Source organism: Poromitra crassiceps (assembly GCF_964638095.1).
Source record: "Poromitra crassiceps genome assembly, chromosome: 12".
Classification (NCBI taxonomy): domain Eukaryota; kingdom Metazoa; phylum Chordata; class Actinopteri; order Beryciformes; family Melamphaidae; genus Poromitra; species Poromitra crassiceps.
In genome coordinates this window covers 41,833,134-41,845,722 of record NC_139632.1, presented here as the reverse complement: position 1 = coordinate 41,845,722, position 12,589 = coordinate 41,833,134, and the positions used below count along the sequence as shown (strand labels likewise).

The following is a 12,589-nucleotide window of genomic DNA, read 5'->3' as shown; positions in this document are numbered from 1 at the left end:
TTCAGAGGCTGTAGCGCAGTGATACTCAACTTGCGGCCCGCGGGCGCCCCCTGTGTGGCCTGCGATGGAATTGCAGTTTTACAGTGCACCTGAACGCAACATGCAAGATACCCACTGAATAAGTGTCCAAATGTTCATGTCATTCTGGCCAATACTCCACTTCTGTTATAGCATTTCAGCCTGGAATATGGAATATCTTTCAATAATCTATGATTTAGCTGCTAAATTGTCAAATAGCCTACCGCCGTCTGCTTGCTACCCAGGCACTTATGTATGTACTTAACCTAACTAAACCTAACTATCCGGTGTGCGCAACATTGTCAGACTAAACTCCGGCTGACACCCCAAAAACCTACAATCCGCTACAGAAAAATGTATATTGTTTGTTTATTAACTGGCCCCTGGCCTTCTATCATTTCACCAAAGTGGCCCCCGGGCAAAGCAAGTTGAGTATCCCTGCTGTAGCGGCTTCAGTTTGAAAGCCAGCGTGAGGTTTCTGGTATCTTATGAAACTAGATGACCCAAGGCATCGATTAGTACCAACCATGCCTGTCATGGTTGCTTGTCAGGAAGTGGCTAAATAACGCTCCAAAGTTAGGCTCAATTTTGGCTAGGGAAAAAACATTTTCAAAGGGGTCCTCTTTTTCACTGCCAAGTGTCGACAGGTAGCTCTATTTCTGTCTGTGCTGAAACATCTACAAACGGAGAAATTTGATTTTTTTTTCCCCCCTTCTTCCAGCAAACACAATGATTCACATAGTTCACAATTGGCATGACTTTTAGTCTAGAACAGGGCAGGCTATTAAGGAAAAGATTTGTTTTGGAATTATTTGGTGTTGTGTTTTTTAAAGGTACAATGTACCTTTATAGCAAAGCGAAACCGCTCTACCATTTACAGTTTGGCCAAAGTGACGTCACCAACTGGATGAAAGTACAGCAGGGTAACCCTCTGGCCTACACGCACATCTGTTTCTTTTTCTTTTGGCGTGGTTTAACCCGGGTTCAATTACCACCCATTTTTGTTTTAGCAGTTCCCTTAATTGTCTATCTCAATAAAGTCACTCAATGCAACCACACAAAAGCAGAGCGTTTATTTCTGCTTGCTGTTAAAAGTCAATCAGAGCTGTTTTTAGTCTGTTGGGACCACGGGGCATTGAAATAATGCCCCTCATTTAACTAAATTGCCCTTTGATATTTCTGAAGTTGGTTTGCACATAATTTGCTTTGATTTGGTGGTCAGGGTTCAATTGTACTGCATTGCACTGCTGTGCTTTTACGAGCGCGGCTTCGGGGACACACGTCTTATGGCTTTATACAGAAAATGGCTTCACGTCGTAAGCAGAACACTGCCTCTGCAAAGGCAGGTACTGAAGCAGAAAACCATGGTTCCACAGCCTGATCTTATCCCCATATCCACAAGGCACAATGAATGGTTGTCATTAGGCACATTTCGAATTCATTTATTTCATTTATCAAGCAAGACACACAAAAATGTAGCCTATGCGAAAACATTTACAGTTCTCAAAATCAAACACTTTTCTTTCATCTGCGACCCAACCGACAATTTTGCATGCATATTTCATCTTTTGAGTTTGAGTTGACTGATATTTCACCTTATCCGACTGTTCCAAGAATACAGAATTATCGATAAATGGGGCCATCTGCTTTTTCTAAACAGGAATGCGGTTTGGAGAATGGCCACCATATTGGTTTCCTATTGCCTGCTCTTTGTGGCGCTCTTAGAGCTATTATGAAATGTGGAGACAGTGTAACTGATTAATCCCACAGGTTTTCTTTAGTGGAAGAAATGACCAGCATGTCCATTAGATGCCTTTGTGAACTTCTCGTTTGTTCACACACTTTCCTCATCAATCCATTATCACAGCATACATGGTCCATGCGAGCCTGTATCTTTGTAAGTAACTGCAGTTGCCCCCTCGGGACAGTTTGAGCATGAGGATGCTCCTCAGGGCCTTGGTGGAGCCACGTCGCCCTGGCTGTGCTTGGGATCAACAGAGCAGCATGTTGTTGTCACTGCAGTCACCTTGGAGACTGATCCCCAGTGATTCACTCGTTCCCCTTTTTTGTCTGTCTTGTGTCAACCTGACAGTCCAGACCAAGAGAAAGTGCCTGTTGTGTGTGTGTGTGTGTGTGTGTGTGTGTTGTTCTCCTGACAGTCCAGACCTAGAGAAAGTGCCTGTTGTGTGTGTGTGTGTTATTCTCCCGCTATTATCTGCCTCCAGTCCTCTCACTTGTTTCAGTTATCACGGTGAAGTCATTTTTAGAACACCTGCTGTCGCCCCACGAGACTCGCCGACCATATTGCCTCTTTGCTACGTCAGTTTAACTTATTAGTTCTGCTTGTATCCATCTAAATCATCCACAGACCTCACTAACAAAATTAGTTTATATACGTGTGTGTGTGTGTGTGTGTGTGTGTGTGTGTGTGTGTGTGTGTGTGTGTGTGTGTGTGTGTGCGTGCGTGCGTGCGTGTGTGTGTGCGTGCATGCGTGCGTGTGCGTGTGTGTGTGTTGACTTTATTGCAGTCTGGGACAAGAGCAGCAGGCAGACTCTGCATGAACCCTGGAGTCATAGTTGCCACTCATTACATTAGCCACTTTTCCATGGCAGGGCCACACTCTAAATGTTTACAATGCAGGATGAAAAGATTCTAACTAGTCACACAAATGGTGTGGGGGGGGGAACTGGGTGGCAGATAGTGACTAAGGCCTCACTATAGCCCAGTGTTGGCCTCGCAGTGGAAACAGATAGTGACTAAGGCCTCACTATAGCCCAGTGTTGGCCTCGCAGTGGAAACAGATAGTGACTAAGGCCTCACTATAGCCCAGTGTTGGCCTCGCAGTGGAAACAGATAGTGACTAAGGCCTCACTATAGCCCAGTGTTGGCCTCGCAGTGGAAACAGATAGTGACTAAGGCCTCACTATAGCCCAGTGTTGGCCTTGCAGTGGAAACAGATAGTGACTAAGGCCTCACTATAGCCCAGTGTTGGCCTCGCAGTGGAAACAGATAGTGACTAAGGCCTCACTAGCCCAGTGTTGGCCTCGCAGTGGAAACAGATAGTGACTAAGGCCTCACTATAGCCCAGTGTTAGCCTCGCAGTGGAAACAGATAGTGACTAAGGCCTCACTATAGCCCAGTGTTGGCCTCGCAGTGGAAACAGATAGTGACTAAGGCCTCACTATAGCCCAGTGTTGGCCTCGCAGTGGAAACAGATAGTGACTAAGGCCTCACTATAGCCCAGTGTTGGCCTCAGTGGAAACAGATAGTGACTAAGGCCTCACTAGCCCAGTGTTGGCCTCGCAGTGGAAACAGATAGTGACTAAGGCCTCACTATAGCCCAGTGTTGGCCTCGCAGTGGAAACAGATAGTGACTAAGGCCTCACTATAGCCCAGTGTTGGCCTCGCAGTGGAAACAGATAGTGACTAAGGCCTCACTAGCCCAGTGTTAGCCTCGCAGTGGAAACAGATAGTGACTAAGGCCTCACTATAGCCCAGTGTTGGCCTCGCAGTGGAAACAGATAGTGACTAAGGCCTCACTAGCCCAGTGTTAGCCTCGCAGTGGAAACAGATAGTGACTAAGGCCTCACTATAGCCCAGTGTTGGCCTCGCTGTGGAAACAGATAGTGACTAAGGCCTCACTATAGCCCAGTGTTAGCCTCGCAGTGGAAACAGATAGTGACTAAGGCCTCACTAGCCCAGTGTTGGCCTCGCAGTGGAAACAGATAGTGACTAAGGCCTCACTATAGCCCAGTGTTGGCCTCGCAGTGGAAACAGATAGTGACTAAGGCCTCACTAGCCCAGTGTTAGCCTCGCAGTGGAAACAGATAGTGACTAAGGCCTCACTAGCCCAGTGTTAGCCTCGCAGTGGAAACCAGCATGGGGGAGACAAGAGTGTAGGAAAATGCATCACTTCTGTCACCTTCATGAATTGCATAGAAACGTAAGCAGAAATCCACAGCTGCAAACTGGACGGCAGTGGACTGACTTCAGTTCAAAGCACATTATGATAACCAAGAAAATGGCATTTTATATTATCCTTGTGGTGCTGGTTTGAATTAACTGTGGAAAAACAACCATCTGCATGTACAGTAGGTGTCCCAAATGTACTAAAAGCCCCATTCTAATCATACTTTTTTATATATCAAGTATATACATACATGATTCTCGAAGGCTAGTACTTGCTGTTAGAAAATACTGTTTGCAAGTATCAGATGATATGATTTGAAAAGATCTCATGCTAACAATCTAATATTTGAAGGAAAAAAGCTTTCGCACACCTAGGCTCAACAGGTGTGTTGGAGAAGGGCAAGACCCGACACAGTACAAGAATAAACTCCCGCACACTGTCTCCACATGCAATTAAAAGTTGAATAAGTCAAAGAAAAAGAATGAAAAGAATAACGTTCTTGTAACAAACTAATATTTAAAATATATGTAAAACTCTTGTTTACACTGTTGTCAATCCATATCTTGATTTCAATCAGTCAGTTTGAGGGTGACAAAAGGTATTCAGCCAATAGTGGCACCATATCATGAGTTTGGATTTTCCGCAATTTACACATTTCACAATAACACAGCAAATGGCAGCATTGGCTCAGCCAGTATTGATGGTATGTGGCCTCTTGCAGAAGATTCTGTCCAGCGTTGGGCTGGTTCTGCAGATGATTCTGTCCAACATTGTCTCTGTTGGGCTGGTTCTACAGATGATTCTGTCCAACATTGTCTCTGTTGGGCTGGTTCTGCAGATGATTCTGTCCAACATTGTCTCTGTTGGGCTGGTTCTGCAGATGATTCTGTCCAACATTGTCTCTGTTGGGCTGGTTCTGCAGATGATTCTGTCCAACATTGTCTCTGTTGGGCTGGTTCTACAGATGATTCTGTCCAACATTGTCTCTGTTGGGCTGGTTCTGCAGATGATTCTGTCCAACATTGTCTCTGTTGGGCTGGTTCTGCAGATGATTCTGTCCAACATTGTCTCTGTTGGGCTGGTTCTGCAGATGATTCTGTCCAACATTGTCTCCGTTGGGCTGGGTCTGCAGACGCCCAAAGACTCAGTGCTGCTGCCTCTCCCATCAATGCTGACTTTGTTTGAACAAAGAATCAGTCCAGTAGCCAGCATGTCTCTGGGGACAGACGTAATCAGTCCAGTAGCCAGCATGTCTCTGGGGACAGACAGACGTAACAATCCAACAGCCTGGGAGAGAATTGAGTCTGATTTTCCCCTAAGCCTGCTCATCAGTTATTCTTATGTAATTGCAGATGGGGGATCTAGGGGTGTTACAGCAGACTTGCGTCAATGTCATTACACTTTTGTGTGTGTGTGTGTGTGTGTGTGTGTGTGTGTGCGTGTGTGTGTGTGTGTGCGTGTGTGTGTGCGTGTGCGCGTGTGTGTGTGTGTGTGTTTTCTTTGTATGTTTTGCTGTTCTTTCTGATTGCACTTGGTCTTGAATAGCAGAGGGTCCCACACCCTATCAGGATTTGGCAATTGGATGTTCTTGACATCACCATTTACAGTTGTTTTGGGACGTTTACTGAGTAATAAGCTAATAAATAATTTAACGCAGCATTTTTTGTATGTTTAGTCAATTTCAGCTGCACATCTTAGTCTTTTGGATAGTTTTGTGTTGTTTCTTTTGATAGATAAGTTTAGTTTGCTTATAATATTATTCAACACAGGCATGGCTGTGCTGATGAACCCTTCCCAAAGGGGCATCTCACGGAATCTTTGTTCCATTGTAACTGAATAAGACACCAAATGATCTGCTTTGGTGGTTTCACACCACAGAGACAGAGCGACTCAAAACTCAAAGTAACTCAACTGTTGTAAACGTATCAAACTGAAGACAGAACGAGTCGACGACTTTTCTTTTCCTCTCTCTCAGCTCTCCCACTGGGATTAACGTGTGAAATTATGTCCAGGCTGGATAAACGATGGGACTTCATTTTTGCCTACTTATAGTAGCATTTCATTTAAATTCTGTGCTTTTTTAGTACCATCAGAGAGGGTACGTACATCGTGACTTCTTCAAGCGTGATGGAGTATCCTCTTAATACAATATGATTCAAGAACATTTGTAGCACTATGAATTTGCAACAGTCTGCCTGCAACCCCTTTGAGAGAGATGGTAGCAATCTATTCTGTTGACCCCCCCCTCTCTCTCTCTTCTCTCTGTCATAATGTTATTTTATTGAGCTTAGTAGAGATGCGATACATTTATATCACTGATAAACTTGGCAACTCATTGAGCAACTCATTGAGCAACTCATTGAGCAACTCTCAGTTGCGACTTGCTTAACTGTTGTGAGTGACTTAATTGTTACCCTAGCAGCTCAGGTATTGACAAAGAGGTCTTCTCACATACAGGTGAGTATTCTCATAAATAGCATGCATTTTCCTGTTCAGGCCAGCAGATGGGGCTCTTTTTGAAAGGCTGAGGCAGGTTCTCCATTTGGACTTGGTGGCCGGCCTCTCAACCCCCCCCCCCCCTCCTTGCTTCTTCCCCCAGGTTTTTCCTTTAACAGTGAATATCAACCTGAGGTTATAGACAGGGGGGCTGTAAAAAGAACTGACATCAGTGCTCCGCAGCTTCCAGAATGCTGTAATGGGCCACTCTCCATCCCCGTTAGCTTCTGGGTGCACCGCATTACGTAGTGCTTAATGAGGCCTTAATGCTAATGTCTTTGTCATATAAACACACTTTGGCTTGGGGGAATGAGGTAGTCGCCCCCGAGTGATTTAATTGCAGGGGCGCCTGTGTGCGAGAGCCTTGTTTGCCTGTGTGTCTGCGGAGGAGTGCAATAGTTTTTACAGGTTTGTGCCCTGCTGCTGCTGCTGCTGCTGCTGCTGCTGGCCACCACCACCACCACCGCGTATTTCTCACAATAATGTAACCGCTGGGTTTTCTTTCCGAGGAACTTGAGGAAGAACGACTGTGAGCCCCCCTCCCTCCCCTCCCCTCCGCTCCGTACATTTAGAGAGGAATGCCACGGATGACCGACAAGAGCGCTCACATAACATACAGATGCCGTTACATAACGGCGTTCGCTGCATTGTGTTAACAAGACAGATGACGGTCTGATTGCAGCTTGCACTTTCCAACACTGCGAAGGGCCGGGGTGGAAATTTCATCCCTTAGGAAGCAATAGAAAGACTTTCGAAAGAGCAAAAACAGCTCCCTTGCAAAGTGTTTGGACTGTAACTGGGAGCTGCGAGGGGGCAGATCCGCCACACATCTTTGTGATTAGGTCAAAACCTCAGAAGCCTTTCATGTGAGCAATCTGTAAAAAAGCTCAGTGGGCAACATCCTGTGCGGTATGCAGCTCAATCAAAGGCAAACGTGTCCTGCTCAACCTCCTATTAAAACACACGCCGTTAAGACGTTATTTCCACCAGCCGTCCAAGAAGGTTGTGATGCAGAGAGGTGCCGATCGTGGTCTCCGATGCAGAGAGGTACCGATCGCGGTCTCCGATGCAGAGAGGTGCCGATCGTGGTCTCCGATGCAGAGAGGTGCCGATCGTCGTCTCCGATGCAGAGAGGTGCCGATCGTGGTCTCCGAGGCAGAGAGGTGCCGATCGCGGTCTCCGATGCAGAGAGGTGCCGATCGTGGTCTCCGATGCAGAGAGGTGCCGATCACGGTCTCCGATGCAGAGAGGTGCCGATCGCGGTCTCCGATGCAGAGCGTTTTCATACTTGTTTGTGAGCAGATACAAAACACCTTGTGCTGTGCGCAGGATGCGGGCGAGGACTTGGGGAGTGTTTGTGTATATTTAGAAAAGCCTCTCAGCCAAAGTGAACATGTTGCAGTGAAAATAGTTTCCAACATCTGCCGCCCATCAGGATGTCTGCTTTCTCTGAGCCCCCTTCTGCTCCTGCTGCATTCCTGAGCCACTCCCTCTACCTGGATCCAACACACACAAATAATCCCTGTTGTTGCCCCTGCAGCTCTGCACTCCCTACTACTACTTACCCCGATTCAAACGACTGTATGGCGATTCTGCACTAAGCCTGCGCGCCTCTGCCATCAGATCAAATCTCGTCGATACTCGTTAACGTTGATACATTTTCACACGATGATACCGTCGGCGTAGAAGAGGGTATGAAGGGGTTTCACAGACCTCGGGGGTCATAAAATGCGAGTACAAGCGCCACAAAGACTTGAGCTCAAGTGAGAAAAAATAAGTGACATAACCAGATTGGAGTCGGGGTGGTGGTGGGGGGGGGGTGTTCATCTGACTGTAGTACTACACCGTCTCGGTAGCTGGAAAACGGAACGTGAAGGTTTCCGTGACCACAGTGACAACTATGTCACCCCTGTTTCCGGCCCTTCCCCTCGTCCTCTCTCTCATAATATTCCCTTCATGCCCCGCTAAACGGAAACACGGGAGGCAGACTTAAGACCCTCCCTACTTTGCAAAGACTGTTTACAGCTACTTAGCAGACCCCCGCAGGTTAAGAGGCATCGGAAGGCCAATGCAACTCATTCACTTTTTAAAGCAGCTGCTGCTAATGAATTGGGTCAAATTGCTATTGCTTTTGAGCTGTGTGAAAAAAGCCTCACCCGGGGGTTTACGCTCTTTGTATACAAGCCATTGTGTACAATAATGGTCGTTGTCCTTGTTGCACGGTGTCTAATCCGAGGGCCTTTCAGAGCAGCACTTAAGATTCTTGGCATAGTCCCATACTCATAGTCCCATACTCACTGCTACTCGTGGACTTAATCTCTCTTTTTCTTCTTCTCTCGGAATCAGTCAAGTGTATGGCTCGAGCCAGATCAAGTGAAAGCAAGCTTCAGAAATGCCATTCCAAAAGCACAGAAGAAGAAGTCAGGGGGAGTCTCCCAAGGTTGTGTTATATAAGAGCAGACTGACCCCGCCTGGCCTGCACAATATCTGTCTGACAATCTGTTGTGTCTACAGGATGATATAAGCGAAGGATTGTCTCCGCTGGGGAAAAAAAATCACTTTAAATAATGTCCCCTCGCCTCTGTGCATAATGTGTGCATTGTACTGTCATGTGTTTGCACGGTCCTCCTGGCACGGTCGATTGATACACAACGAACCCAGGTGGTATATTTCATAAATAAATCGGTTTTATTTGTAACATATAAAATTAAATCATTTACAATTTATTCCAGTATGACACATAATATCCAAATAAAGTAGCTACATTTTTTCGATAAATAATATTAATAACAATAACAATAATAATAAAAACATTCATTCATTCTTTGACATGTTTCGCTTTGTCTTTTTGGATCGAGTCAGGGAGTTCAATAGCTGCCACAAAACATGAACATAAATGCCCACGTCAGGAAGGAATGGAACCACACACTTGTTAAACAAGTGGAGAGGTTCCGTCCGGTGTCTTGTTCTTAGGATACAGGATCAGGTATACTCATTTCAGTTGCGCATGTGCATAGTGCATACCCACATATACACACACAAGTCTGCAGTTTGGGGTCATGTCTGATGTTAAAGATCGAAATATACACCGCGAATTGATATCAATGACTAACATACATTTACAAATATTAATTACATGTTGCTCCATAACGAAGCTACCTAGGATGCTCCATAATACGAAGCGATTCATAGTTAAGAATGCTGATGTAGTCACAGCAAACAGTGCACTTCATTAAGTCCTCATGATGTAAGCCCACAATTCCTTGGGAATCTAGTTACAACAAGGAGTTGGTAGTTGATTGGCGGTCGATTTGACACCCCTGCAGTCACATGGACTGCCATTGGCTGCCATGGTTGCTTTCTCTCTCTCTCTCTTTCTTAGGGGATGGGTCAGTCTTTGCCAATCACACTCAGTCTCTGAACTTGTGGATGTCGTTGGAGAGCCGGTAGAAGGGGTAGGAGGCTTCGTTGGCATGGGGACAGTTGTAGGTGCACTTGCAGGACTCGATCATCATGACGTTCTTGTTGAAGGTCTCGCCGTCCTCGCAGCGGAACTTGGCGCGGATGGTTCTGGTGTCGTGGGGGCTGCAGCAACGCCCGTCCACGCAGGCCCCGCAGTACTTGGGCCTGTACTTCTTCAGACTGGAGCAGCCGGCGTAGGTGAACTTGACTGGCTGGCTGGACTTCTTGGTTCTGCTGCACTTCTTTCCTTTCTGTAGTGGGAGGAAGAACAGAGAGAGGAACATTTAGTCATGTGCGCAGACCCAGAAGAGATGTCTTTTGATTTTGATCTCATGCAATGCCGCCTTCCATCATCTCTAGTCATGTTGGCTCAAGCTTACCTTCAGACTGGAATAGGGTGACTGGGTGCACGGCCGCACTTCACAGATTCGCGTCTCCTTGACCAGCTTGCACTCGCTGTTGTTGTTGGTGACTCTGGTGGAGATGCCTGTTCCACAGGTCTTGGAACACTGGGACCAGGGAGTGGTTTGGACGATGCACTTCTGTCTGTCAAACATGTGGCCCTCGGGTTGCACTCTGAACGCTGTGATGCAAAGAACACATGGAAACATCACGTTAGCAACATGGAAACATCACGTTAGCATCATAGACCCGCTGCGTATTTTCAAAGAGTTTCCCAAAAGGAGACAATGGAAAACATGTGTCGGGGGAAGAAAAAAAACATGGCTGCCAGAGAGCGGTTTTTTTTCCTTACCAGGTAGAGACTTGAGTCCACCCTTGACGATGGCGATGAGCTCGTTCCTGTTTGTGAGCTCTCTCTCCTCCGTGAGTGTGTCTTTGCCAAAGAGCTTCTCCAGGATGTCTGTTGTCTCCTTGCCGTCGTCGCACACCCACTCTTCGCAGCACTGGCCCGCCACCTTGACCAGTCTGGGGTTGGCACAGCCCAGGTTGGGCAGGGAGAGCTCCTGCGGGCACAGCGGCACGCATCCCACGGCGCCGTCGATGCACGTGCACTGGTGTTTACAGTTGGGCTGGAAGCTCTCACCGTTCTGGTAGATCCTGCTGTTGTACTCGCAGGGTCTGCCCTCCGACTTGGCTGCAGGAGGAGGAGGGAAAAAAAGAGAGGAAAGGAATGTTATTCTTTCCTGCTCCCGCTCAGAGAGACTTCTGCTGAAGACATCACATGGCTGCCGGATAAGGATCAGTTAAACTGTGAAATTCTTGAGGCTGCCTGAGGAGTCACTTTTACTCTCCACAGTGGGCTGTCTGTGCTTTGAGGGTTAGACTAAAGTTTCCTCCCAGCTGCATTCCACAGCGTTGAAATCACACAGGTTCTCAAAAAAGAAAAGAAAAAAAAAGAAACACTGCTCATTTTCCAAAGCCTAACTCGAGGAGAACATTTTAGGGATCCTGCTCGTGTGGGAGCTGGGTGCTCATTAAGCGGTAACATACCTCGGCAGATGCCACGGCTGGTAGCGGAGAAGCTGGCCCCAAAGTTACACTCCAGCCCTTTGGTGTGGTCGCACGGCTCCGTCCGGCTGCAGTCCTCGTTCAGCTGCCTGGCGCAGACCTTGCAGCAGCCACAGCCATCCAGGACCACGCTGACACCGGGGGCGCACTTGGGCATCTCAAGCAGCGGACACTCGCACACGGCGGGGCAAGAGGAGGAGGAGGAGAGGACCTGTACAGCCGACGAGAAAACCCCACGTTAATAAAGACTCAAACTAATAGTCTTGTTAAAGACTGAAACTTTTCCAAGTCATGCCACACAAAATCTGATATCTAATATCCCCACACCATCCTGATCCTAATGTCCCCACACTATCGCTTTGCCTCCCTGCCCCACTTCATCCCGTAATAAAAAAAAAGAAGGTTCTATTTCTTTCCCCGTTGTTGTTGGATCACAAACTCTAGGCTATAAGCATGCGGAGATGTTTTCTTTCATGCTGAAATGAAGACACAACTCACCACGTTGAAACTCCCAACGAAGATAGCGACAACAGTAAGCGTCAACATCTTGGATAGATGTTTTTTTCTCGTGCGTATTCAAGAAAAATCCTGTTCCCAAATTTGATTTTCTGAGAGATCGGTAGTCTGTCTTGGGAGGAATCCTTATAAGTTGTTCCCTCGGTCTGTCTCTGTTGATTTGTTTGGTAGTCTCTAGTAATAAAGAGGCTCCGTTGGAAGGCGTCGCAGCTCCTGGTAAAGCGGTTGCAGTCTGCTGAGGTCCGGCCACCTCCGCTCTTATATAGCGTAGTGGGAAGCTGACGTCGTTCCTGGGCTGCCTGCTGAACTGTTCCCAAACTATGCCAGGAATGTTTCTTGGCGCATTTTCCATCCAAGCCCTAAGCTCCACCCTGTCTAAACCTTTTCTCTCTCTCTCTCTCTCTCTCTCTCTCTCTCTCTCTCTCTCTCTCTCTCTCTCTCTCTCTCTCTCTCAAATGGACCCCCCCCCCCCCCCATCCCATCTGAACACACTTTTCCGCCTCACATTTTTCCCTTCTTCGTCCCCCTTTCATTCTTCTCCTCTGCTTCTCACATCTATCAACTCAAGTTCAATTGACTTCACTTCACTTTGGAAGTCGCAGAGATAGATGGTTTATTGCAACTTCTCTTTTCTGGGGCTGAAACAGTTGGATGTTGTCACCAAATAATTAAGCCAAAGAAACCACTCTAGAAGTTTATATGCTCTCGTTTTTCAG

General features: G+C 46.9%; 1 protein-coding gene across 1 annotated transcript; it reads right to left on the bottom strand.

Moving 5' to 3' along the window:
* Positions 1-9,099: 9,099 nt before the first annotated feature.
* ccn1 (cellular communication network factor 1) lies at positions 9,100-12,084 on the bottom strand. Its single transcript, XM_083647547.1, has 5 exons — positions 11,856-12,084; positions 11,340-11,568; positions 10,642-10,983; positions 10,268-10,470; positions 9,100-10,138 (listed from the first exon to the last, which is right to left on the bottom strand). The coding sequence occupies exons 1-5, from the start codon at positions 11,901-11,903 to the stop codon at positions 9,836-9,838; spliced, it is 1,125 nt and encodes a 374-aa protein (XP_083503673.1). The 5' UTR covers positions 11,904-12,084; the 3' UTR covers positions 9,100-9,835.
* Between the last annotated feature and the right edge of the window lie 505 nt (positions 12,085-12,589).